General features: G+C 48.4%; 1 protein-coding gene and 1 long non-coding RNA gene across 2 annotated transcripts; one reads left to right on the forward strand and one right to left on the reverse strand.

Annotated features, from left to right (window-relative positions):
- The first annotated feature begins 1,753 nt into the window (after positions 1 to 1,753).
- Positions 1,754 to 11,584, forward strand: LOC138985548 (uncharacterized). The gene is made up of 3 exons (XR_011462585.1): positions 1,754 to 1,907; positions 2,963 to 3,108; positions 11,482 to 11,584. It is a non-coding gene; the product is annotated as an uncharacterized lncRNA (long non-coding RNA).
- On the reverse strand, positions 4,297 to 27,635 carry ARPC1A (actin related protein 2/3 complex subunit 1A). The gene is made up of 11 exons (XM_070362254.1): positions 27,485 to 27,635; positions 26,530 to 26,602; positions 21,889 to 21,980; positions 19,584 to 19,688; positions 14,029 to 14,251; positions 11,621 to 11,728; positions 9,841 to 10,053; positions 7,407 to 7,482; positions 7,001 to 7,194; positions 6,087 to 6,177; positions 4,297 to 4,712 (listed from the first exon to the last, which is right to left on the reverse strand). Exons 3-11 carry the CDS (start codon positions 21,950 to 21,952, stop codon positions 4,674 to 4,676), a joined length of 1,113 nt encoding a protein of 370 aa, XP_070218355.1. The 5' UTR covers positions 21,953 to 21,980; positions 26,530 to 26,602; positions 27,485 to 27,635; the 3' UTR covers positions 4,297 to 4,673.
- Between the last annotated feature and the right edge of the window lie 268 nt (positions 27,636 to 27,903).

The raw sequence follows: 27,903 nt of genomic DNA on the forward strand, positions 1-27,903 counted from the left end.
CTTTGAGATGAGCACACAGGGTATTTGGTAAACTTTAGCTCCTTCCTGGCTCTGGGCAGACACTGAGGGGCTATTAGCAGGACCCCCACCCCCAACTCCACACCACCACATCCAGCCGTGGCAAATATAAGTGATGGCTTTAGTCAGAAAAAAGTTTCAAGTGAACTGTACCGGCTACCCCCCCTCCCATAAGGACAAGTGCACTTCAATGCCGAGGTGACACTTGAATCCTTGGGTTCCACTTACCTCTCCCCAGCTTTGCAGATGCCCAGGGAACTCCCCCAGGTGGGACTGAGCCCCACCTCTGATGGTGGCCTCCTCCCTCTGCAACGCTCTCACCCGATCCCCTAGTCCTGGACTTGTGACCTAAGAGTTGGTCAAAGCAAAGCCCAGGACTTCGGATGAAGACAGAGAGGAAAGCAATACCTTCTGGAATTTGGGAAGCCTGATGACACAGGGCGGAGAAGGCAATGGCACCCCACTCCAGTACTCTTGTCTGGAAAATCCCATGGACGGAGGAGCCTGGTAGGCTGCAGTCCATGGGGTCGCTTAACTGTTTAAATAATCACCTACTGTGAGTCGGACACGAATGAGCGACTTCACTTTCACTTTCCACTTTCATGCATTAGAGGAGGAAATGGTAAACCCACTCCAGTGTTCTTGCCTGGAGAATCCCAGGGATGGGGGAGCCTGGTCTGCCGTCTATGGGGTCGCACAGAGTCGGACACAACTGAAGCGACTTAGCAGCAGCAGCAGATGACACGGGGAGTGGGGGAGTGAGGGTAGTGGGGATTGAGATGCAGAAAGTCCCAGGAAATGACCACAGCCCTCCCTGGTCAACCTCCAACGGCAGCCTGAGCTCAGCCTGCCTCCAGGGGTTTCAGATACGTGAGCCCTGAGCCGGGAAATCCACTTCTGAGTTGTTTCTCTGTTACTCATCCCCAGCAGCTTTCTAACAAATATGCACATCCAAGGCCTCCCCTTCCCTCATTGTGAAACTGAGCTAATTTGATGAGCCAATGGCTAGCCAGTTGGCTAGCCAGTGCTAGAAAGCGTGTTTGTGTTATTCGCTCAGGAGGCACTCGGTAGGCATTTGCCTAATGAATCAATGAATGAAGGAACTCGTGGGGTCAGAATCTTGAACCCAGCTCTGACTCAGCTGCTTAACCTGGAGTGTAACTTCAGACCACTCTTCTTGCAGTGCCTGGGTTTCCGCATCTGTAAAGTGAGGCTGAGTCCTAACAAGCCCTGCTCGCCTACCTCACAGGCCTTGCAGTCCTTGTGGGAAGACCCAAGCGACAGGGAACACACCTCAAGCTGGGAAGCGACGGGGGCTGTTATCTGAAATGGCTCCATTGGGGGACTGTGCTCTAAGCCTCCAGTGGAGCAAGTCCTTGGGTGGGGAGAACCTGGAGTTCCAAGAACTAAGATGTGTGTCTTCCTGGAATCTGCCTCCCCCGGTTCCCTGGGATGAAAATGCGATACACTCCCTTCTTTTCTGCCTTCTCAGGGTTCCCAGGAAGACAGCCCCGCGCCCCTGCCGACTTCTCAGGGCCGGCCCACTTGGGGAGGGCTGTGGGCCCAGGCCTGGTGCAGGGTCTCAGGCTCACCAACTCCTTCCTCCCCGGCTCTCTGCGCCTTCCTCCTCGCTGCACTGGCCTTACTGCCTCTTGGTCACAAGGGGGCAGCCTCGCTCTGGGCTTCTGGACTCAGGCGGTGGTGGGCCGGCCCGGGCAGCAGGAGGCCAGGGAGCGAGTCTTTCCAGCAGCGCCCACCCCGGTCTCCTTCAGTCTCAGCCCGTGCCCACCCCCAGATGGGGACACTGGGTCTCTCCCTGAGATCAAAGGATGCCACCCAGTACCCTGTGGGGAGGAAGAAAGAGGAGAGACCCTAAGCCTCCTTCCAAGGTAAGCCTGGGATGGCCGAGGTATGCCGCATGGAGGCCAGGTACATACGCCGAGTGCGCCTCAACCTGGGCCTGCTCACGGCCCAAGCCACGCTGAACCCATGTGGTGTCATCTGGGGGCTCTGAACAGGTTTGATACCACCCCTTTATGTCTCAGCACAGAAAGAATTCCACAAAGTGATAGATAATAAGTGATTTATTAGGGGGCTTGTGAGGCTTACAGGCAGGTGGGCGAAGGGCTGCTGCAGCCCGAGAACTTGGTGGGCTACAGGTTTATAATCAAAGGAAAAGTGGGGAGGGGGAGAACACCTGTTTCTTGAGTAGACATCATGCTTCCATCATCAGCTCCCCCTCCAGGCTGGGCGGGGGAATTGCTTGTCCTGACACAGCCACCAATGACTGTTTTTCATGAGAGCAGAGAGCATGTCCGAGGGATTATTACCTTTCTGAGCTCACTGGGCAGGATGTGGGGCTCGTGCCACCATTGTCTCATTGTTTTGGGGGCATATCTCGTGCGTCTGTCGCATGGTTTTGTTGCCAAGCAAGCCTGCTTGGTTCTGTAGTTAAGCAAACCTGCTCGTTAGCTTACAGCAGCTAGCTGTATTTTTTTCCTACTTACAGTCCCATATTTTTTTCTACTTAGTCTCCTCATGGGATTGGAGAAGGCAGTGGCACCCCACTCCAGTACTCTTGCCTGGAAAATCCCATGGACGGAGGAGCCTGGTAGGCTGCAGTCCATGGGGTCGCTTAACTGTTTAAATAATCACCTACTGTGTCTCTTTATTCTGTTCCTATCAATCAACATGGCTCAATGAGACCTAGGTCTACCAGGAGACCACACAGGTATTGCCAGGGGTGGGGCGTGGTGGGTGGAGATCCCTTCCTGGTTTCAGTGATAGCACCCATATCCCAAATGTGGTGCTGGGTGGCCAGGCAGCTCCCCTCCCTGCCCCAGCCCAGCAGGGAGCATGCTTGGCGGTTCCCCCCTGGGCTCTGGAGATACCAGCCCTTACTTGCTCTCTGGACTTGAGTTTTTTCATCTCTATAATGTGGCAGTCCCAGTTTCAAGCCCGCTGTGAGGAGTGCATGCCTGTCGACCGTTCCCCTTGGTGTTGGCACGGGGACCTTGGTGTGAGGCACACCTTGCCGTGTTGGACCGAGCAAGAACCAGCAGTGTTGGCTCCTCGTCAACCCCCACTCAGGTGAGTGACTCTACCTTAGTGGCTTTCAAACTGTACTGTGGTCACGATCCCCATGGGTACACGCTGTGGCCTTTTCCACACTCCCCCATGTGTCTGAAACAGAAGTGACTCCACGTGGTGCAGAATGCTTTCTCCTACAACCTCTGGATGGGCTCTGACCCTATTTGAAAAACTGCTCCCGATCCTATTTCTTCCCTTTCTTTTTATGCTGTGCCACCCGGCTTGCTGGATCTTAGCTCCCCGACCAGGGACTGAACCCATGCCCCCGGCAATGGAAGTGCGAGTCTTAACCACCAGACTCCTAGGGAACTCCTTCCTCCCCTTTCCTGAATGGACCTTGTGGACTCCTTCTCTGTTACTGCTGGAACTCACACAGATGGGGAGGCAGGGGGGCGGTCCTTGAGACCACGCAGGTGCCTTCTCTTTCAGCGCTGGAGGTCAGAGGCCCACAGCCCGCCTCAGTACCTGAATGGGTGCTGGAGGTTTCTGGAGGCCCCAGGGGAGAACCAGGCTCCTCCTCCAGCTCTCAGCGTCTGCACCATTTGCGGACGCTACAGCAGACGGACAGAGGCAGGTGCCAGGGGCCGGGATTCCCTCCAGGAGGGAAGTGGTGCTTCCCGTGGGTCAGCAGCAGGGCAAAAGATGCTCTTTTCAGAACATCACGATGTCCTTTGAGAACGCAGTTACCCGCGTTAATAGTACTAGAGTCATGTAGGAACCACTGCTCATTTCTGGGCACGCGGCCAGGCCACGCTCAAGGCCGTGCTGTATTCATTTTCCCCGCCAGTCACTTTTTCTTTGTTGTGCCTCTCAGGAGTCTTAGCCTTGAAATGTCAAACTTGGCTTCTCCTTATGATGAAGATAACTGAGTTTGGGTATAATCATCTCTAAACCAAAATGACAACATGTGCTTTTTCTCTCCCACTGCACACCTTGCCCCCCACCACACCCACAGGGAAGAGGCGGCTCGGCAGAGGTCTGTCTGTCATCTCTAAACAAGCTGGGAACAGGGTGCCTCCTCTGCCCAAGTCCTGCCGGGTTAAAGACTGCACTAGAGAAATGGTTCTTTTGGTTGAAGGGTATACCAGATGGCTCGATTCGGGAAACTAAGTCTAAGATTCTGCCCCCCAAATTCACTAGTCTGACAAAGAATTCACCCACATTTCCCTATTAAAAACGCAAACAGTATAGGGAAAACAAAACCCAAAACATATTCAGTGTTTTTATTTTTTTTTTAGCAGACAATTTACATACCTCCCCACCCCTTCCTTTAAGTTAGTGTTGACAACGTTCCATAATAAACTACTTAAAGAGAAGCTTTGGTCAAGAATGGAATGAAATTGCAAAACAAAACAAAAACAACCCCCCAAACAAAACCCAAATCACTGCTGCTTTAAAAAAACCAACATTTTCACCAATTATATTCAAACAAAACACACAACGAGGTTTGCGCCACGTGCATCTTCAGTGTTTCCTGGCGGCGGGCTCCCCTCCCGGTGCGAATGGCAGCGCTGCCCCAGCGCAGCCGGTCCGTCCTCATGCTGGGTCTGGAGGCTCGCTCAGCTTCACATTATCCGAAGACCCTGGATGGAAGACTCTAAGGTCTGGGGAGCAGCGGGGAGAACACGGATCATCACTAGGGACTGGCCAGCCCAGCGTTTCACCCATTACCCCACCTGCCTCGGAGACCCGGACTCGCCAGGACAGGGCGCCCCCTGCTGGTCCTTCCAGGCTGTGCGCTGCCTTGTCCCCAGGCCGGGAGCTACACCCCGGGAGGGAAGGCTCCTATGTGCTTATATCATCTGTGTCGCTGGCCCCGCACTCTAGTGCCCTGATGGCAGGCACTCCCACGTCTGTAACCCCCACGCAGCCAGTCGGGTCCACAACACCGAGCGTGGGCTCACAGGGGGACGGATCACAGAGGAGGACGTGCTCACGAGCGCACAAAAGGAGAGGCAGGTTGGCCGCAGGGATCAAAGGAGGACGGCGCTACCCACCCAGGTGGAGCTAATTACACAGGTGCGGACGCCCCAAAGCGGCGAAGTAACAAGGGGGAGAGACTTGTAGGGGCAGAAACATCAATCGTCGTGGAAGCCCTATAGGCAGAGGCAGAGTTCTGTGAACATTTCACTTCTGGAGGTTTGGTCCGCCTCTCCTCCCCCGCCACCCGCCCGACCCCGAAGCTGGAGGCTGCAGAAGCCTCCGGGGTTTGTCCCTCACTCACAACACCCCTCCATCCGGCCCCCTAAGTCTCGCTGGTCCAGAACCTCCTGGCCACCCCCACCATAGCTGGAGGCACGTCCTGGTCACTTGCTCACTAGGCCCGGAGCCTAGGCCGCCCACACATCATGGCGGGCGCCTCTCCAAGTGGGCTCCAGAGTTGCCCCCACTGCCCACAGACACACCAGGCTCCTCCGGGGGTCTCTGCCCAGCCCATGGTGACCACCACAGCCCAGACCACTTGCTACCTGAAACCCACCCAGCCTGAAGAGGCCGCTCAGGCAGTCTGTGCAGCACCCCCCAACCCCACACTCCCCAACGGGAAAACAGGTGCTGACTCCTCCTCACCCAGCTCCCCGACCCTGTCCTCCTCTCTCTCCCGCCAGACGAGCCCTTCCAGGGCCTTTCATGGCCAATCCTCAGGGCCAGCCCCCGGGCCCGGCACCCGAAGGCCGGCAGCCAGAGCTGGTCAGAGGAGTTGGTGTGGCTCATAAAAACATAGCTACAGAGTTCGACCGGGCTGGACCCAACCCCGGGCCCGCCGCGAAAGCAGCGCTCGGCTCCCCGTCGGGGACTGTGCAGACACCTCAGTGAGACAGAGCGGCTCTCTCCTGCTAATAGCCCCTGGGGGCAGCCCAGCGCACCACACTCCTGCCCAGCGTTACAGGTGACGGTTGGGTTAAGGGCACGGGGAACAGTCTTCTCACAAGAAGAATTTAAGCACCAAAGAGATGTGTTCTGAGAGGTACAGACAATACCTTGAAATCCCAAATGGTCATGGCTCCGTCAATGCCGGTAGTGCAAAATTTGCGACAATCTTGCTTGTCCACCTCGTAAATAGACACTTGACTGAAAGGAAGCACAAGCGAGAGACAGTGAGGGGCGTGGCGGAAGCGAACGCAGCCTTCCTAGACGCTCAGCGGCGTTTCCAGGAAACCAAGTGTCCACCAGTTCCTTTAAGGTGTCTGTGGATAGCAGTCTGGGGCACCCTGACTCAGAAAATGCTCAGATGAATTTTATTACCAGGTATCCAGAAAAGAGACTGCCAAAAGGGAAAAGTTAAGGATGGGCATTAACCTTAGGGATGTAAAGAGAAGCAGGGCGATCCGGGCCACACAGCGCGGCCCTGGGGGAGCAGGGGGCGGGCACAGCCACAGTCAGGACAGGCTTTTTGAACAAACTAGAGGCCTCGTGAAGCATGGCTGAAACCCACCTGGCTCCTCGTGTGCACCGTGATGCTGCTGAGAAATCTAACTGAATGATCTTACTTGTACATATAACTTGAAATCTAGGACTGAAGTGACAACTACGGTCACTTTTCAGACAGGGTCTGACTGACCTTCCTGCCGGATGCTCCCTACGAGAGGAACACGCTGTTCAGGACGGTCTCCTTTTGTTCTCAGTCACGTTTCTGAGACAGCGAGACTCAGAAGAGGCTGCCTGAGGGCAGGGCCCGTGCTCTGCGTGTGGAGGACAGGCTGACTACGGGATGCGGGTGGAGCTGGCTCTCTGTGACAAGCTGGAAACAAGGGCCCGAAGTCGGGAAGCTACAGCCTCCTGTCACCCCGTTCCTGAAGGGTCGCCCGGGCCCGGAGGGCACAGACAGACCATCACGGGACTGGCAGGAAGCAGAGGGGAGCGGCGCCCCCTGGCGGCCGGGCGGGGCACCTACGTAATGCTGTTCTGGTGCAGGGTCTCCAGGGCCGTGTTGCGGTCCTCGGTCGTGGCCCGCTTGTCCATGTTGCGGAAGCGCTCCATGGCCGACATGTTGCGCTGGATGCTCTGTTTGGGGATGTCCAGCTTGGAGACGAAGGTCAAGCAGCCGCGGTCGTCGTAGTTAAAAAGCATGGGGCAGCAATCATGGCCCTGAAATGGGGGAGCTGTCAGGCCGGGTTGCGGGGGTGCCCACCAGCTCCCCCAGCGGACGGTCCCACCACAGAGGCCTCTGGATCCGTTCCTTCTACGAGGCTGCTGTTCCCTGTGCCTCAGCCTCAGGGCACACAGCCTCAGTGCACGGCCTGTTCTGGTCTCAAGAATGAAACGCAGGGCACGTGCGGGAAGATAAGATAAATACTTACAGCAGCCACGACGCTGTTCTCTGAGACGAATGACACACTCAGGAGGGGCAGGAACTCTGTCTTCAGAGTTGAGACCCTGAACACGAGAACCCGGTTAACACGCACTGGAAGGGGCCATGCAGCCTCGTCAGACACGGGGGTGACAGAGGACATGTTCTCAAGGGGCGTCACAGCACTTGGACAGCACAGGACAGACACTTCGCAAGAGGAGCCCTGTGAGGACTTCCTTGGTGGTCCAGTGGCTGAGACTGTGCTCCTAATGAAGGGGGTCCCAGATGAGGTCCCCTGCAGGGAACTAGGTCCCACACACTGCAATGAAAGATCCCACATGCGGCAGCTGAGCCCCTGCGCAGCCAAATAATTAAAGTGAATAAATCTTTTTTTTTATTTTTAAGAGAAGCCCTGTGACCTCCAGCAATCTCCAGCACGGGCCAGCCCCGAGGTGACCTGCAGCAGCAGGGGCCTCTGCCCCTCTGGCTGTGCCCCCCCCCTCTCCTGGTTCTGTTGCCCTGGCCTTGGCCCCCTGCCCCGTTACCCACATGCCCTCCTCCTGCCCACCTGAAGTCCACCCTGATTTCTGAAACTCGGCCTGGGTCTCATCACCCCCACAAGCAGCTTTCCTGCACCACTGCAGCCTGCAGGGCTTCCCCTCTCTCTGGCCTCCTAGAGCTGACTGTCACTGTCACGACCGAAGGCCCTTCTCTGACACCATCCTCGTCTGGGCTCACAGGGGCTCCTAGTGGGCCGGGACCACAGATACTCATGGAAGTCTAGTCTGTGCCCGTCAGGCACTGGGCCTGCAGCTATGGCCACTGACGAACAAAACACAGTGTTAGCCAGCCAGGACCTCACACATGAATGGGCCATGTGTGTGGGTACATGTATGCTTCATGGTCACCTGCCAAGAAATGATAGATGCAGCAGCAAATGTGCTGATTGATGAAGGAGGCTCATATGCCGCAGAAATGCGTCATGGTTTTGCTCAGTCATGTCTGAGTCTTTGTGACCCTATGGACTGAAGCCCGCCAGGCTCCCTGGCCATGGGATTTTCCAGGCAAGAACACTAGAGTGGGTTTCCACTTCCTTCTCCAGGGGCTCTTCCCTACCCAGGGATCAAACCTTCATCTCCTGCACTGGCAGGCGGATTCTTCACCACTGAGCCACCAGGGAAGGCTCACATGGCTCCATGTGAAAGTCACCCCTGCAACCTCCAACTGCCTCCTCCGCCAGCATGACTGGCATTGCATTAAAGTCCTAACACCTCATCTGAGGCTTTCCTGTGGCTTACCTAGCTCTTACTACATGAAATACTTATGTCTGAGATGGTGAAGGGTGGAGGATGTAATCTGACTTACAGCACCGGAAAAGGCAAATAATACATCAGTAGGACGGTAGACAGGGGCTTGTGAGCATTTGCTCAGAGCTCATTATGCGTTATAGTAAACTCTACAGAAAGCAAGCAGCCATGACATCAGAACATGACTGAAGGACAAGGAGCAAATTACTGTACAGGATGCACAGCATAATCCCACTGGCGTTGAAAATGAAAAGATGTGTGTGTCTATATATGTACAGAAAAATCATCTCGAAGATGATGTAATTTAGGATTGGGGGGAATGTTTAAAAAAATTTAAAAACAAAACAAAAACCAACCAGTTCAATCCAAGTAGTAAAAAAGACATTCTCTTTGAAATGTCACTTTGTTCCCGCCATGGGGCAGGGGGAATCAGATGTGAGGGCTTCCCGGAACAGGGTGCCAGGTCAGGAGACCCTTACAGGTGGGCTCCCTCTAGCTGCCAGTGGAAGGATGCACCAGGAAAGAACGGAGATTCATAAGCGGCAAGGACTGCGGTCGCCCCCTCTGCCCTCCAGGCACGAGCAGCAGATGCGAGCTCTGAGCTCTGAAGGACGCCCTCCGCCCTCCTCAGGGCTGAGCTGGGGCCTCCTCACCCTGAGTCCCTGCAACCCTGGCCCCTCCAGTGTGCACCCCGGGTGGGCTGGCTGCCAGGGGTCGGCCATCACCAAGGCCCTGGGTGAATGGAGCTCTGCTCACCGACCAGAGAGAGGAAGAACACATCCCCCACTTCATCTAAAGCTGTGGGATGACGCTCACATGCTGTGAGGGATTCTCAGGGATGGATTAACTGCCACCTGAAGGAACTCTGGGACCAGGAGCAAACCAGGAGGCTCCTTCGGAGGATTCATGATGGGTATTTCCATTAACAAGTGTTTCTGGAAGGGAAACCTGAATCTTCAAAATCTCCCCAGATGGACCATCTAAACGTGTGAAGGTGACTTTAAAGGCTGCTGTGCAGCCAGGTTGGGACTTTTACGCTCGTGTCCTGCACTGCCACCAGGGCCGGGAGGCCTCAGGCCAGCTGCAGAGAGACCCCACGCTGCTCCTCTGTAAGCCCAGACAAAGGCTAATACTCACTGCACGCTTTTGGAGGCGTCGGCAACGGACACGGTGCTGTCGTGGCTGACCCAGGCCAGGCGGCTGCCACTGGCCGAAAAGCTGACCCCGTGCACCCAGCCGCCAGTGCCGCTGCCCCCGAACTCGGACATCAGCTGACCGAAAGGCATCTTGCTGCCCCAGGGCGTGCTGGCTGGCTTCTCATCCACTTCTTTAATGTAGGCAGAAAACACTCTGTGGTTTAAGGGCAGGGAGAGAAGGAAAAAGGGAATGAAAACATCCATATGTACTAGAAACAGGCCACGGGCAGCTGCTGGCAGGCATCCCAAGACGCAAAGGTACCGACTCAGCAAAACCAAAACCTGACGACGGGCAAGTTCCCACATGCACCTCTCAAGAAGGAGAAGATTCGGCGGGCTGCCTCCGTGTCAGTTCAAGTGTGGCCTACAGCCCATGAGGCATCGCTCTTCGGGCACAGCATCTGCAGGTGATGGACACAGAAGCCCTTCCCCTTCCCTCCTGGAGGGCATCTGGAGGAGGACCATGCTGTCCTGCCTGCCCCTCCCCAGGCCACGGCGGTCTCTGCTAAACGAGGCTACCCGCCATTATTCTCAATAACAGTGGTCCAGGAAGCCCACAGGGACAAACAGCAGGAGAGAGGAAACGATTTGCCGCCCTGCAGGAAACCACGGGTACTAACTCATTTGAAGAATGAAAGGGACATCCCAAGAGAAAGCCAAGGGCACCAGGGAGGCTGAGGGGGCAGGCTCTCCCTAGTGTCAATGTCCAGCCTGGGTAGCAGGGCTCGCCTGGGATGAAGGTGGGTCCTTTACAGCCTCGGGTCATCGGTCTCCTTCTCTAATTCCAAGACTTAATTCTGTGGGAGGCTGTTCTGACCCAGACGGAAGCAGAAGGGCTGGAGAACAGCTGGGAGTCGGTCCTTCTAGTCCCTTGGCCCTCCAGTGCTATTTCTTTGTACGGCTTCGCTTTGAAAACTTCTGAACCCTAACTGCTACACTGCTGCTCAAGTAGAAGGGTCAGCATTTTCTCCAAAGCACCTGATGCTACCATCCTCTCATCCCACAGCCGAATTCTTACACACATCCTTAAAAAAACAAACCAAAAGAACTTGGGTATTCTTGGATATAAATCATTAGACAGGTTTTCTGGAATGTCTCCACACAGCTTACTAAAGAAAGCTTGCACCCCCATCTCCCAACCCATGAACCAGCGAATAATGAAGCAACATATATTTGCTTTTCTTTTGGCTAAAGGCGTGGGGGGGGCGGGGAGCCTTCTTGATAAAGAACAGCTTTAAAAAGCAATTACATCGTATGATCCTTAAAGCGCTCAGCAAAGTGGCCCTGTTTCTTCCAGGCCCATGCTCATGATAAATAAAGAGCTTCAGCTGAGAAGGAACCCAGCAGCGCCCTGTTCAGCTCTGTTTTGCTAATCTCAGCCTCACTCTGGAACGCGCGGAGTCCGCTGCCAGGGTTGTGAGATGAGAAATGACCTGTGGGGGTGGGGGACCCTGCACCTGCGCCCCCCTCCCCCCGCCAGAGGACACTTCCTGGTTTGGCCCCTACAGCCCCTCCACCTGCCCCTCCTCGCCCTCTTCTTTCTGCCTCCTGATTTCCGCACATGCTGGCGTTCCTTTTCTAGATCACAAGCTCCTTTCATCTCTTGAGTCCCTCGTGGGGCCCGGCACAGTCCCTTACAAAAGAAAGGAACCACACAAACACTTGCTGAAGGACGGAGAACGAGGAGCTGAAGGCTGCTGTCAACCCTCGCCTGCTCCCACCTGCACTTGAAGTCGCAGGATCCCGCGGCCAGCAAGACGTTGTTGGGATGCCAATCCAAGCTGAGGACCGTGGAGCGGATGGGCTTTTTAATGTGCTTGCTCACCCACCTACAAAAGGAGAAAACCCATTTCAGTTTACCCAAGCATCAAGCAACCGTCCCCAGGTGACCCACAGATGTGCACCAGGTGAAACCAGCCCCACGGGGCTCCTGCTGGAGAGGAGGTGCGTCTATAAAGGAAAAGAGCAAGGGGGACCCGCAGAGGCCCTTCTGCTCCTTTTCACCGTTTGACATTTTCACCAGAACAGTCAGTTCTGAACTTCCCCGGCTACCAGGGGATCCTCGTTAGGGAGTGTATTTGTAGATTAATTCTGGTACCACCGCCCCCCACCATGGACTTTCAGATTCCTAACCTTAGGAATAAATATGGAGGTTTGACATCACTTAAATTTTTATTACAAATAACTCAGTGATTTGTTCCTTCGTTTTGGGTTAAGTTTGGGTTGGTTGTAAAATAGTTTAATTCCCTTTCTAAGTCTCTATGAAGCTGCAAATTTATTTTTTCACAGAAAAGTCAAGAAATGAGAACCTCTCGCTGAATATGAGCCTCTGGCTAATTCTCTGTGCATGTATGCTAAGTTGCTTCAGTCGTGTCTGACTCTTGTGACCCCATGGATTGTAGCCCACCAGGCTCCTCTGTCCATGGGATTCTCTTGGCAAGAATACATAGGAGTGGGTTGCCATGCCCTTCTTCAGGGGCTGCTCCCGTTCCAGGGATTGAACCTGGGTCTCCTGAGACTCCTGCACTGCAGGCGAATTCTTTACCACTGAGCCACCTGGGAAGCCTATGGACTTCCCTGGTATTCCAGTGATCGAGACTCCTCCTGCCAATTTGGGGGCATGAGTTCAACCCCTGGTCAGGGAACAAAGATTCCACATGCCAAAAAAGATTCCAAAAAAAAAAAAAAAAAAAACAACAACAACCCCAAAATAGTTTATTTATATCTAAGATCAGTCATCATTCTGGCCTAATTCAATTTCTGTCCTTAAACTGCTGCTTAAAAACCAATCCCGTTCTATTACTCAGGAGCTGGGAGACTCACTCTTGAGCTGAATGCTAGGTCACTTTTCTAGAGAATCTTTCTCATAGGGGCCTTTCTGGAAAACAGACAGCAGTCTGATGTGTTTTGTGCCAGTTATTTGACATTAAAGGCCTTTAGAGGTTTTTTAAGAGTCCTTGCATCCCACCAATGAAGTACCGTGCCATAGCTGAGACATCCCACTGAACACACGTCTTGTTCAAGGGACAGTACTGTGTCCCACAGTTAAGCCCAATTTACCTGTACTGAAACTATTTTTCAATGAATAAAAATGCCAAATCACTGAGGTTGAAGGCTACCCAGGAAAAAAGCTGCTTCTCCTGTTACAGTGACCTTCTGAACAATTTCTTGCGGGCAGTATTTTGTTATCCTTATTTTAACAGGGGCTTGAAAGAAAGGCCACCAGTCTTTAATTCATAATTCAGTCTTGTTGCAAATTCACAGATGATCAAAATTTCTGAGGTTTTACTAAACTACATAATGTAACATGACCATCCCTTCCTTTCCTTGCTTCAGACAGGGACACAGGAAGAATACTGTGTACTCGGCTATTTTTAGTACAAACACAAACACTGCCAGTTTCGCACTAAATGACAATTCCGTGTTGGAGGGCATTTACCACCCTTTCTGAACACGTGCCGGGTAGAGCAGAGTGGTTTCCTTATCAAAGTGAGCAGGAAGGAGTAGCTAAAATCAGTTACTTAGCCATAAAATACACCTGGGTATTTTGACAGGCTCAGCTACGAGTGGTTTACAGTATAAAGCATGTACAACAGGCTGATTTATTTCTGAGATTTTGGTCAATTTTTACTTCAGCAGTTTAGATAAGTAAAATGTTATACCAGGACACAGTTTTCGTTAGCAAACTTTAAAGACAGGAGAATACTGCTCTCTGTAGGAATTCTAGATATTTTAGTCAATAGAGATAGGGGAAAAAAAACTATTCCTTAGGGCATGGGGACTCTTTCAAGTTTATGATTTATATACATCAGGGTAAGAAAACAGCAATGTAGACAGTGCAGAGTGAAAAGAGTCGTAGCATCTTAAAGAACAAACAAGTTAGGAGATCAGAACATGGAAACTACAGCTCGATATTAATGTGAGGAAGATGTGAGATTGGACTTGTACTCAGAAGAAGGAAAAAATGCTCAGAGAGATTGGAGAATTTCAAAGGAAAAAAACATCTCTGGATGTGGAAGAGCTCAAGTTATAGTTAAGCCTGTACCCAGCGCCTCAAGAAGTCACCGAGGACACAGCGGTCCACACACAACTCCACAGACAGAAATAAAAATACTCGGATGGCGCTCACCAGTCATTTTCAGACTCAAAGTAACAGACGGAGATGAGTCGTGCTCCGCTGCCCACGGCAAACTTGTTCTCTAGCGGGGACCACTTGACGAAAGTGGCCGCCCGGTTAATTCTCAGGATCACCAGGGTTGGCTTCCAGACACCATCCTTCTGACTCCAGACATAGGCGTTGCGGTCGGCCCCGCAAGTGACGATGCGGTCACTCTTGGGAGCCCAGTCAATACCTGCAAGTGAGACATGGTGGGCATCAGCTCCGCCTGGCCAGCCGCAACAGACGGGGCACTGGCAGGTGGGCCGGGCTGGAGGTGGGCCTGGGACCTTCCTCCCCAGCCCGTCCTTCCCCACCGATGGTCCTGATCACCAAGGCAAGGATGCTCCTCTGCAAAGTTCTGTAATTCAGGATCTTCTGAAGGCCAGGCAGAACAGAGCTTTATAACTGTGGAGCTTCCAAACCAAGCAGGGGCATTCTCACCACCCACTCCCATGGCTTTAGAATTCTGATCTGAAGACCGTTGTCTAATATAGCAATGTACAGGGTGAACGACCTTCAGTATAGAGAGGGTAAAATATAAATTGTGATTCTTCTGAAGGTAGCTGCTATTTAAACTAAACAAAATGCCTTTCCTATATGATACAGGTTCTGTGAGAGTCTTTGAGTATCTTTGTATCTAAACTAGGAAGAGACCTAAACAGAGTCAGTACTGCCGGTGCTCACTCAGCTGTGTCCAACTCTTTGCGACCCCATGGACTGTAGCCCGCCAGGCTCCCTTTCCATGGGATTCTCCAGGCAAAAATACTGGAGTGGGTTGTCATGCTCTCCTCCAGGGGATCTTCCTGACCCAGGGATCAAACCCCCTTCTCTTAAGTCTCCTGCATTGGCAGGCAAGTTCTTTACCACTAACGGAACTCTAGCACCACCTGGGAAGCCTCTCTGAAGGATCCCAAAGTCAAGGGCAGTTTGTTATACACCAAGAGTAAAATCTGCTATGACTCAGTCATTTTATACTTACTGATGAAGTATTTTCCATAAATATAATTTAACATTAAAGTTATAGAAATACCACTAAGAAATTTTTATTATAGGTGTTTCCTTAAAAATAATCAACATTCTTAACATTTATATAAAAAAATAGGAATCAAAGTCTCCATTAGTCATAAATCGCAGTGACTTTAGGAGTGTGAGGAGTTTATATTCATTCACCTACCGGAGCAGTCAGCTCAATTATTCATACCACTAAAGGGACAAAGATGGGGGAGTATATTCTCAGTGATGTGCATTTTTTATTTAAAACCATTCATTACAGGATAGCTTTGCAGCCTTTGTTATTAAGATTTAAATTTTTATTTTTAACTACAACAGCAAACCCACATATTATCACAAGATACACATCACAATGGGACATACAGGAAAGTAAAAAAAGCTCTACTTCCATCTCATATCTACACATGTTCCTCCCTCAAATGACACTAATATCATGGCAAACATTTTCTTCTGCTTTCAGTAAATTAGCAGTGGTTATACATTATGTTAGAACACGGATCTCATCACAATAATTTCCCAAAACATCCTTTTGTTGTATGTTTGGTTTCCAATCACTTATTATTAATAGAATAGATAAAATCGGCATGAACATTAAGGCACATACCTTCTTGCTTTGGTTAAAATGATCTATGATACATTCCCAGAAATGTAATGCAAAAGCACATACTTGTTAAAAAGTGAGGAAGGCAGACGGTCAGTAAAAAGGCAAGTTCTCATCTCTTGCTAATTTAGTGCTGCATCTTTTTTTTTTTTCTGTTTTCCTGCCATGAGAAGACTTCAAAAGAAAAGGAAAGGACTCGAGCGTCTGTCCCATCTTTTCCTTTACAAACTGCATTCCAGGATAACCAGACAGTAGGTGAAGGTAAGCGTGTCCTTTATAAATGCATTCCAATTAATAGAGAGGAAATGCTAGAGAGTCTTACCATGGTGCAGCCACTTCTAAAATAACGGGTAGGGGAAAGATCATCAACAGTTGCTAACATCACAGAGAGAAAGATGACCTGACATTACGTGCCTCCTTCATGAACCTGCCATCTCCTAACCTCAACCAGCAAGTCACGGAAACAGAGCATGAAGGAACCTGTGACGCACTGAGTGCCTGCAGTCTGCAAAACCCAGGCTCTGGCAGACACTGCAGGACCGACAACCGATCTCTCCAGTTTCCTAACAAGCAAATAGCAAAGGAAAAGAGAAGGAACCCATGAACTGGAGAGACATCAGTTAATCCCAACCATGTGTGTACCTTATGAGGATGCCAGTTAAAGCAACTGACAACTGTACTGGTTACTGTTTGAAGACTCCTTATCTTTTAGAGACAGGAACTGAAAATGTGAGATGAGGCAATGTCTGGGATGTGCTTGAAAACAGAACAGGAAGAAGGATAGTGAGTTGAGAACAAGACTGGCTACCAATTGGTAATTGTTGACTCTGAGTGATGGGTATATAGGGGCTGGGCTCATTGCATTACTCTTTTATATGCCATCTGTTTAAAACTCCACAGTAAAATCTTTTTTTTTTTTTAAGAGATGGTGATCAAATATTTAACAACAATAAAGTCAAAGAAAAGCACCAGACTCTGCTGTCCTTTGATGCACACCATATTCTTTTCCTCTGTACTACTGAGCAGATTTTTCTTCTAAAAAACTTCAGAGGGGCGTTTGCTTTTTCCATAGTTACTATCTCTCTGAGAAAGTATGTCTGATCTTTGGTCTCCTGCCACAGAGTTATATTTAGACTTTTCCAACAACAGTTTTTTCTTCAGATCTAAAAAAGAAAAATGTCATTTGAGCATCTGGACAGAAAACAGGCCCAAGTACAAAGGATTCCAAAGGAGAAGCAGGGGAGAGAAAGGACAAAACTATTTCACTTTCTTGGCTAGTTCTTTGGTCTTTCATCTTGGCCTTTTCTCATTTTTTCAGTATTTCCTAATGCTAAAATTCCAATTTAAAATATGAGGGTGCTTATTTTTAGGTTGCAAGGCCACCGGCAAAGGGACTTGATGGAAATAGGCCAAACCTCATAGAAATAAGGCCGTGGGAAAGAAACAGCAACCAAAATAGAAATTATGTCTTTGATGCTAGTTTGGTAATACAGCCAGTTGGCCCCTGACTGGCATCACACACAAATCACTGGTCAAAGCCAGAAGAGACAGTCATGAGTTTTTGCTGGGGACACAATCTAAGGGGTGCAGAAGGTCAAAATATGCTGTTTTTTTCTGATGCGGGAAAGATATCTTTATGCTAATCAGAATCAGAGGCAAAACTCAAGGGTCCCAATTAAAAAAAACAAAACATTTACCATCAGTCCCTGTGCTGCCCACTTAAGTGCAAAAATTACTTCGAGAAGAAGGGAGACCCAAGACAGACGTGAGAAATTTGTAAGTGAAATGTTATGGAGAGTAAGTTTTGATGTGCTTGGCCAAATTGTTGAAAGCAAGAGGCTCAATCACTCAGCCAGAAAACAGGATAAAAAAGAAACTACAGTAGTTAAGGGTCAAAGAATAAAGAGTTCTTCCTGAACACAGCAATAAGTGAGTATGTTTTTTTTTTAAAAAAGCTGTCAGATAGGATTTCCCAGCACAGTAATACATTCTCTTGAAATCTGGCATCAAGAAACGGTTCACCAAGTTCTGAAAACCTTTGTAAAAATGCTCCATTTTTCTCTCTCCTTTACTTGACGCTTTCTTAACAACACTGCTCTGATGTTACCTTCCCCAGCTATTCATTGAGAGTTTTTGTCAAAGATGAACGTTACTGCACACTTAGGAATCTGCCTCAGAACCACCGCTTTAAGATCCAGTCTTTTACAAATTGACAAGAAGAAAGGACACAAAAATTCAGTGGAAGAGTGGTTAGGAGTTATGAACAGTGAAGTTATGAAAAAGAAAACCCAGGTGGCTAATAAACAGTGGCTCAACCTTTCTATGCAGAGAAGGCAATGGCAACTCACTCCAGTGTTCTTGCCTGGAGAATCCCAGGGACGGCGGAGCCTGGTGGGCTGCCGTCTATGGGGTCGCACAGAGCTGGACAAGACTGAAGCGACTTAGCAGCAGCAGCAGCAACCTTTCTATGAACCAGGGAAATGCAACTCAGAGAGAGACCGCCACTCACTCGTGGGCCAGTCTGACTCTATCAAGCCTGGGAAGGCCAGCTCTCCTGTCAGGGTGGGTGGGATGAAGGCCAGCTGACGACGCCTGGCAAGGCTGAGATCTGCATAGCCCTGGGGTGCAGCAAGTCTCCCAGAGACAAATATTCGCTCCTGGACGGAGATCTTCCTGTTGCTGCTGCTGCTGCTAAGTCGCTTCAGTCGTGTCCGACTCTGTTCGACCCCATAGACAGCAGCCCACCAGGCTCTCCCGTCCCTGGGATTCTCCAGGCAAGAGTACTGGAGTGGGGTGCCATTGCCTTCTCCGGGAGATCTTCCTAGGCACGCTCAATTTAGCACTTCAATGTCACAAGGAAAAAGTGGAAATAAATGTTTTTCAGTGCAGGAATGAATAAACAAATGAGGCATGAAATGCTAACCAGTGGGTAAAAGCAATCAGCTGGATCTACCTCCACCTACATACTTCTTCCCTGGTGGCCTAGCTGGTAAAGAATCCGCCTGCAATGCGGGAGACCTGGGTTCGATCCCTGGGTCGAGAAGATCCCCTGGAGAAGGAATGGCTTCTCACTCAGTATTCTGGGCTAGAGACTTCCATGGACTAATCCATGGGGTCGCAAAGAGTCAGACACCACTGAGTGACTTTCACTTTCATCAACTCCATGCACGTGAGTCAGAGCAGCCTCCAGGAGAGTGAAGGACAGGGAAGCCTGGCATGCTGCAGTCCACGGGGTCTCAAAGAGCTGGACACAACTGAGTGACTGAACGATAACACATATTCATGCAAGTGAAACTATAAAAAGCAGACGGGGACAGTACCATACCAAACTTCAGACCGCCTTCTGGGGGACAGGAATGGGCACGGGGGTGAGAGGGTGCGTTACCATTGTCTAGAATAACACTCCTTATAATCCAATCTTTCGTTTCCCAAATTTTCTGGCACAGGAAAAAAGATAAACAGCGGCTAATTCTGGGTGGCAGGAATATGGGTATTTGGTTACACTCCTCTTTGTCCTTTTCGATATTTTGGAATGTCTTCCTCGCCCCAAAAACAACATACAGGAAAGTTCTGGGAGACACGGTGTTCCCTCACGACTTGCGAACCCAGCCTGGCTGGCAGTTTCACCCAGCTGACGTGCTGTCTGGTTCTGGCTTTCATGTCTCATCTCCATCTAAGCTGTTTAGTCCCCAGAGGCTGTTTTCAGGAACACTAGCAGAGTTCTGTGTACCAGCGGGGCTCAGAGACACACTTCAAGACCGAGGTCAATATTAGGATATTTTCTCAAATTCTCTAAAGACAGCTCAGTAAGTGCTGCACGACTCTGAGTAGGGTGGCTGACTTCTTTACTAGGCTGTCTGTCTACAAGAGTGTGCAGTGCTGGGAAATGCCGCACTGAGCCCACTCCCTTTACCTGTGATGTGTCCATTGTGTTCCTTGAGTTCATGGGCCTTCACCCACTGGCCCCCGTTCTTCTTATAGATGTGGACCTCGTGATTATTGGGGCTAAGGGCGATCTCTGGGAAAAAAAAGTCAAAGGTTAATATTTGAACCTGTCACCAAAAAAGGTATCTGTTACAGCGGGCTTTTTTTTTTTTTTTTTTTTCAGGCTGTGCCGCATGGCTCGTGGGGATCTTAGTTCCCTGACCAGGGATTGAACCCAGGTCTTGGGAGTGAAAGCATCGAGTACTAACCACTACATGACCAGGGAATTCCCACAGTGGATATTTTACTTATCTATTTACTTATTAAAAGAAATTTTTTTTGGCCTCGCTGGGTGGCATGTCAGGCAGCATGTGGGATCTTAGTTTCCCGAAGGGACTGAATCTGCACCTCCTGAATTGGAGCATGACCACTAGACCACCAGGGAATTCCTACAGTGAGCATTTTAAAAACAGATTGAAGGAAGGAACAGGAAGGCAATTCTAGAAAATGGTTTCCAATTTTGGCTCCTAAAGAATTCCTTTATTATTTTTACCTCTACTTGGAGCCCATATTTTAAAGCGTTTTAAAGAGAAACTAAAAATTTCATTTTATTAGAAACATACACAACCATCAATTAAGGATTCTAACCAGTAACAAACAAACAACACAGCTATACTTAACTGACATGATTTTGGGCCACAGTAAAATATTTGACGTTTTAGTTTACTGTCTGATGTTACGAATGATAAATATTTAATTTCTGTAGACTTTCTGAAACACCACAAATAGCTTGTAGGTTCTTATTATTGCTATCATGAACCGAAATAGGAACCACTCGTTTACTAAGGAAAAATACCTTTGATTCTACTGATAAAATAAATTGAAGTTTTTCTTTACAATAAAGCCAATATAAATCACAAAATACAAATCTGTTTTTAAGAGAAATCTCTTTAACCAATCTAAAATATTAAGAATATACATATATAATGGACTTTTTGAACTTACATGATATTTTTCTCCTTTCTAGTTCATACATTTTTAAAAAATAAAAATTGATTTCTTAAAATTAAAGTCTATGACCCAAACTTTAGGTCAATCATTTAACAGCTCCCTCATCTATCATATCCCCTTTTCTTCACTCCTTAGGAAAGCCACATCTGTTTAAAGATAAAACTACGGAATAAATACCTAGCTCTAAAATTCTAAGACTTTAAGTGCTTTCTGGAAACCAGTTACATATTTCTTTAAATCTCCAAGATGTGTGTAGGGATTTCAAAATCCAAATCTAAATTTAAACCTGAAAACTATGTTTCAGATTAGAATGTGGCCTAACAAAAAAATGTGACTTTTAAGATACTGAGTATATCGACTAGTTTAAATGAGAAAAATTATAACTTATGTTTCTATTAAACATAATTGGAAATATTCTAAAACCCTATTTTTAGATGGGACAGTAGAGACAGAATTATAGGAAACTAAGCTATGAAGCTTTAGGACGTGATCACAAAGTAGAAGCTCTGGATTCACCATTCTGCCATGGTTCAAATATCCATCTGCTGCTGCTGCTAAGTCACCTCAGTCGTGTCCGACTCTGTGCGACCCCAGAGACGGCAGCCCACCAGACTCCCCTGCCCCTGGGATTCTCCAGGCAAGAACACTGCAGTGGGTTGCCATTTCCTTCTCCAATGCATCAAAGTGAAAAGTGAAAGTGAAGTCACTCAGTCATGTCTGACTCTTAGCGACCCCATGGACTGCAGCCTACCAGGCTCCTCCGTCCATGGGATTTTCCAGGAAAGAGTACTGGAGTAGGGTGCCATCACCTTCTCTGAAATATCCACATAGAGGCCCATATCTAGGTTTTCACTTTATTCAACAACAACCTTAAGTATACTGTTTATGTGCCAAAGATTTATTCAAAAATAAGAGCAAACTGGGACTTCCCTGGTGGTCCAGTGGCTAAGACTGTGCTCTCAGTGCAGGTCCCCCTGGTTCGATGCCTGATCAAGGAACTAGATCCCACATGTGGCAACTAAAGATCCCACATGCCCAGACAAACAAATAAATTCATTAAAAAAAAAAAAAAAGTAAACCAAGTCTGAATTGCTTTAAAAGAGATAGTGAAGCTACAGATTCAAAGTAATCCTTATCAAAATCCCAGCTGACTGACCTAGTTCTCTGAAGCTATGTCCCTGTTTACATATGACACTGAAATATGTGATTCTTAAAAATGCCAACATCTAAGAGACTCAGTGGTACTGAGATAAAGGAGCCAAGTCGATACTTGGCATACTTACGGGTACGATCCCTGTTCCAGGCATGACAGGTGATTGGCTCCAGTAAAAACTGATGCAGGGACATTATTCTTAGTGTTTTCAAAGGATAGAAGCTGCAACAAGAAATAGAAAAAAGCATTTAAAATAGTAGGCAACCCATATTTAAGTTGTCTGGGGATCCTGAAATGTTTGGGGAATAAATAAAACATTATTCTCTCATTAAAAGAGAATCAATCTCAACTTCAAATCTTAATCATTTAAATACAGTTAGCACTGTAACCACCAATGTGGAATTTATTCTGTCAAAGGTCATCAAAGGACTCTAAAACCATGAGTTAAGGACTGCTGGGGTATGAGATAGTCATAGTCTCAAAAGAACAACCCACAGATTATTTACTAACTGCAAACAAACAAACAAAAAAACATGCCTTTACCATAAAAAAAAATCTGTCACCACCTTAGCCAAGTAATCTATCTTAATATCATTAAGTAGTGGAACAATAATCTGATGGGCTTCCTGAAGGGAGGCAGTTTGAAGTGCACATCATCGCTTATAAGTAGTGACCACTTAATACTTCCAAGAGAGCAAAATGGGCCCTGTTAATAATTGTGCCATGAAAACAGGACACAGGGCTACTATGAAGAAGCTTGGTAATAAAAGAGATGGTGAACCTACCTATGAAATATTTATGCCAAACATTTATGCTAAATCCATTCAAGATCTAATTTCCAGTTTATAGGAAATAAAGGAGAGTGGCCTTAGTTACATAACATAAAGCGGAAACAGTTAAAACCAGAAATGTGTGCCATCCTATAAAAGAACTGACCGGGACTATTCAGAAAAGCTGGGAGTCGGGGTGGGGTGGCTGTCTTACAAAAGTCACTGAATTGTACACTTAGTTTTTCAATTCTCTGGCCTCGCTGCACTGCACATGGGATCTTAGTTCCCCAACCAGGGACTGAACTCCTGCTGCTTCTGTTGAAAGCTCGGAGTTTTAACCACTGGAGCACCAAAGAAGTCCCTGGGGGAGGTTGTTCTAGATTAAAAGAGCTATAAAAACCAAATTTTATAAATGAAACTTGACTGTAAATCTACATTTTTTAAATAGCCATCAAAAATATATTTTGTAAAATAGGAAAAATTTGAATTTAGACTACCTATCACATAACATGGAATTATTTTCCATTTCTTAACTATGATAATGTGTGTGTGTTAGTCGCTCAGTCATGTCTGACTCTTTGAGACCCCATGGAAGGTAGCTCGCCAGGCTCTTCTGTCCATGGGATTCTCCAGGCAAGAATACTGGAGAGGGTGCTGCTAAGTCACTTCAGTCATGTCCGACTGTGCGACCCCATAGACAGCAGCCCACCAGGCTTCCCCGTCCCTGGGATTCTCCAGGCAAGAACACTGGAGTGGGTTCCCATTTCCTTCTCCAATGCAGGAAAGTGAAAAGTGAAAGTGAAGTCGCTCAGTCATGTCCGACTCTGTGCGACCCCATGGACTGCCGCCTACCAGGCTCCTCCATCCATGGGGTTTTCCAGGCAAGAGTACTGGAGTGGGGTGCCATTGCCTTCTCCAACTGGAGAGGGTAGCCATTCTCTTTTCCAGGGGACCTTCCTGGCCCAGGGATGGAATCCGAGTCTCTTGCACTGGCAGGCAGATTCTTCACCACTGCACTGCCTGGGAAGCCCAACTATGATAATGGTTGGCCATAGGTAGGAGAATGTTCCGACTCTTAGGAGATAGAGATGAAGCTTTAGGGATGAAGTCCCCTGTAATTTATTTTCATTCCTTCAGGACAACAAAGTAGATGTATAAAAGCTAATGTGGCAACATGTTAACAACTGGTGAAGATTAGGCAGGTGTTTGTTATTTATCCTCTAAACTTGTTATTGTAACTAAATGAAAAGCAGAGTTTGTGAAACTCATTAAATAAAAAATCCTATCAAATTCTCTATTTTTACAGGCATCCAAATCTAGAGAGACTGATGAAGCAACCTTTACCTGAAATAGGAGAAATGTTTTCAAAGTAGCCAGGTGCCCTCCCCCCACCCTTACCACCTCTCCCCTTAAAATCATTTCTAAGAGGCATTCTCACAGCACTGAAGATTCTATGCTTTAAGTACAAGTCAACTTAGGTGGAGACAGAAATGTGAGACAGGAATTCTGATGTAAGCAGGAAATGAATGGGAAGGCCACCAGAAGGTTATGAGGTGAACAATAAGAATTCAGCAGACAAAGCAGAAATCAATCTCAGTGGAAAGCAAAGGAAATGCCTCTGCTAATTGTTAAGGAATCCAAGGGTCAAAAAGAGATAAATATACCCTTAAATAAAACATCTGATATCTTGAACTGGCTGAGAAATGTGTTTTCCATTCTATTCTAAGAATGACGATATTTAGGTAATTAATCAAACAATTATTTATTTATTTATGACTTCGCTGGGTCTTCACTGCTGCAGGAGGGCTTTCTCTAGCTGAGGAGAGAGGGTCATAGCAGAGCACAGGCTCCAGAGCACACAGGCTGCAGTCGTCGCGGCCAGCAGGCTCAGGCTTAGTTGCTCTGTGGACCAGGGATCAAACCCATGTCCCCTACATTGGCAGGCAGATTCTTAACCACTGGACCACAGGGGAAGCTCAAGATCATTAATTTTTTTTTTTTTACTTGTACATGTTCTGCAAGTTGCAACTCACAGGTGAAGTCTCTAACTGAAAATTAATTTTTTTTAATGAATTCAAGTAAAACTGCCTAAATTTCTTCTGAAAAATAAATTTCCAGATGCTCAATGCGTAATTCTTTTTCTCTGATGCTTAGCCATTACAAAAGGCTTTACTCAGTTACTCAAAATAACATAAAGGCTTTCTCATTCTAAAACTCAGGGTTATAAGCAATGGAGCAAAGCCTTCAAAAGAGGTAAACATTTACTCAATGGCATAATTAACTTCTAAAATTGCACTTCTAATTTTGTTATATCATTCAGGTTCCATATTTGGACCTACACTCAGGACCTGTACTTCTATAATCATGTGGCTATTTTAAGTCTGTAGACCAAGACAACATTCATGTTCGTCCAATTCATAAGACACCACCAGTGAACACAGCATGTGTTCATGAAACTCAGTGAAAGGAGAATAATGACAGCTTGGGTTTTTTTTTTTTTTTTACTAGTTAAAAGAAACCTTCTGTCCTAGGGTGATAATTATCATTTCTAAACTGTGATTTCTACTTAAGTGAAAACTGGAAAGCTTGTCTTATTGAGGATAGAGAGAAGAAAAAGGGACAGACAAAAAAGGTGATGATATTAACAAACTTCTACTTATGACTTTTTAATGGCCAGCATGGAGAGGGAGAAAATGACTTCTCTGTAGCACAATATGACTCCAGGGGACCCGTCCATCCCTCAGTTCCTTTCTCTACCTATCACTTGAGTCATCCTAATATTTGGTTAGCCATGGGTGGTGGAGCGAAGGGGACCTGGGTTTGAATCCTGGCTTTGACACACACTAGCCAGGAAACCGTGGGCAGGTCACTTGCTATCTCCAAAACTCATTTTTCTTCATCTGTGAAATGGACATAGAACTGACATAGCAAGGCCAGTGGTAGGAGGATTAAATGAGAGAACACATGAACACATGTGGTTCAAAGCCTACCCACAAAGACATACTCAAAAAATGAGTTCCCTTTCTCCCTCTGACCCAAGGCTTTTGAACCTGCCCCAGAAATACACCCCAGGGAGTACCCTCTCAATTGGAAACACCTACACAGGCTTTACCTTCCTGGCCCTGGAGCTTTAAAGTAATTGTACAGTAGGGATGTCAGTTTCCTACTTAAGGTCAGTGTTTGAGACTGTGATTCATCCAGTTTTTAATTGCTCTCATCACCCAACCCAGCAATACCAGGTACTCTGACAAGGTCACCACACCCTCTACAGTGTTCAGAGACAGGTTCCAATTCCAGCCTCGACCAGCAGACTAAACCTCATTAGGGAGAACCTGTTTAGGATTAGTTAACTAGATGGAATTACTGATCCTCTCCCTCCTAGCAGGAGATTTATTTTTCCAAGATGATCCCCTCCTTTAACTGTGATAAGCAGATGAATTAACCTTGGAAGGTCTCTGAATACTTTGAGGGAGAAGCAGCCACTTACATCTACCTACTCCCTCACCTGGCAAAAATATCCTCCTGAATGATACCTCTCCTTTTTTTTTTTTTTTTTTTTAATAGATACCTGAAACACCCAGGGTCTATTGGATACTAAAAGGTTAGATTTAAAAACTGATTAAAGAAAGAGGGCAGAACTAGGATAATTTAGGTAATTTCAGCAAGGAGTTGAATTAGATAAAAGTAGGTTAGCACTGCCTTCTGATTCCAAAGCCCCAGTATGAGAACAGATGGCTTTATAATAAAAGATTCTAAACTACAATGTATTAAAGAAAGTGAAGTAGCTTAGTCGTGTCCAACTCTTTACGACCAGATGGACTATAACCTATCAGGCTCCTCTGACCATGGGATTTTTCAGGCAAGAATACTGGAGTGGGTTGCCATTTCCTTCTCCAGGGGATCTTCCCAACCCAGGGATCAAACTCAGGTCTCCTGCATTGCAGGCAGATGCTCTACCATCTGAGCCACCAGGAAAGCCCACAATGTATTAAAGGGCCTACCATATTCCCAGCAGTGGAGCAATACCAGGTTGGGGCCAGAAACATAAATCTGACACTTCTCTGGTCCACAAATCTGGGGAGAGAAGGGTAGAAGAGGAAGGGAAGACACACAGAGAATGTAAGAAGCACGAATAAAACTTAACTGAGCACATACTAAGGGACAGGGGCTATCCTAAGCAATGTATGCAAACAAGCTCACTGGAGCCTCAGAAACCCCTTAAGGATCTTATTAATGTAGATGAGAAAACGGGGATTCAGACGAGCAACCTTCCCAGGGCCATCCAAGCAGTGGTGGTGCCGGGATGGGAGGGAGGCTGGGCAGTCCGACTCGAGGATTAGAAATGAGAAAGGTGCTTAAAAAAAAAAAAAAAGGTTGCACGCAGGACTAGGAGCGCCAGGGGTCGACCATGACTTAGGGGAAGGCGGCACTCAAGCGGGGAGATTCTTAAAGAACTCGGCGGAGGCTTCTTCGCAGGTTCGGAAAGGTTCCCCCTATAGCTGAAGGATACAGGGCTGCCCTAGACAGGAACAGACATTCCAGGGGCGGTTACTGCGCTCAGGGACCCTATTCTAGACGCTGAAGAAAGGAATGAACTGTGCCTCGCGACGCGCGATCGGGGGTGAGGGTGGTGATCCCATTCACTACAATTTTAGCGCCTGTGATAAATGCCCACGATGGAAGCGCAGGAGAAGCAGTCTTTCATTCTGGCATTGGAGGAGCATCGGAACTTGAAAATCGCTGAGAAATGGATCTGGGCATGTGGGGACCCCAGGGCTCGGCAGGCCCCTCAGAGAACACCGCCTCCCCGCCCCCTCCCCCGGCCCGCCCCTCCCCTCCGCCTCCGGGCCCCGCGGCCTAAGCCCCCGCCTTACTGCCCCCGCAGGTTCAGATCGGGAGCGAGGCAGGGCCAGGGGAGGCTAGCAGGGCCCGAAGCTCGCCCCTGCTGCCCCTTACCTGGGATCGGGGCCGTACGGACGGGCTCGGAGCGTTGAATTCGCGGACTCTGGTCAGTCGACGCGAACAGGCTCCGGCGGGCGCGGGCGGAGGACCGAGGCCCAGAGGGAGCGGCTGACAGTTCCCGGAAGTGGCCACGGCGCCTGCGCGGCGCGGCGGCGCGGGCTGTCGGCGCACGCGCGCCCTGGGGCGCGCGCGCCGCGGGGAAGGGTCGGGCGGCTCTTCAGGAGTTTGCGTCCAGGGAGCGCTGGGAGCTGGTGGCGGGACAACGTGGACCTCTTAGTGCTTTCCTCGCAAAATGTCCTGAGACTCGCGGACCGAAGTGTGGGGCCTTGGCGTTTTCACAAGTGCTTTGGTCACGGAATGAATTCCTGAGAATTGGGACCTTTTGAACCAAACGGACCGACAAATCCCTACTT

The sequence above is a fragment of the Bos mutus genome, chromosome 25 (assembly GCF_027580195.1).
Source record: "Bos mutus isolate GX-2022 chromosome 25, NWIPB_WYAK_1.1, whole genome shotgun sequence".
NCBI lineage: Eukaryota > Metazoa > Chordata > Mammalia > Artiodactyla > Bovidae > Bos > Bos mutus.

Coding starts and splice junctions, on each gene's coding strand:
- ARPC1A (XM_070362254.1), bottom strand. CDS start 21,952: ATGTCCCTGCATCAGTTTTTACTGGAGCCAATCACCTGTCATGCCTGG. Junction 11,729..14,028: donor TTTGAGTCTGAAAATGACTG/GTGAGCGCCATC, acceptor CTCCTTTTGTAG/GTGGGTGAGCAAGCACATTA. Junction 10,054..11,620: donor TCCTGCGACTTCAAGTGCAG/GTGGGAGCAGGC, acceptor CTTAAACCACAG/AGTGTTTTCTGCCTACATTA.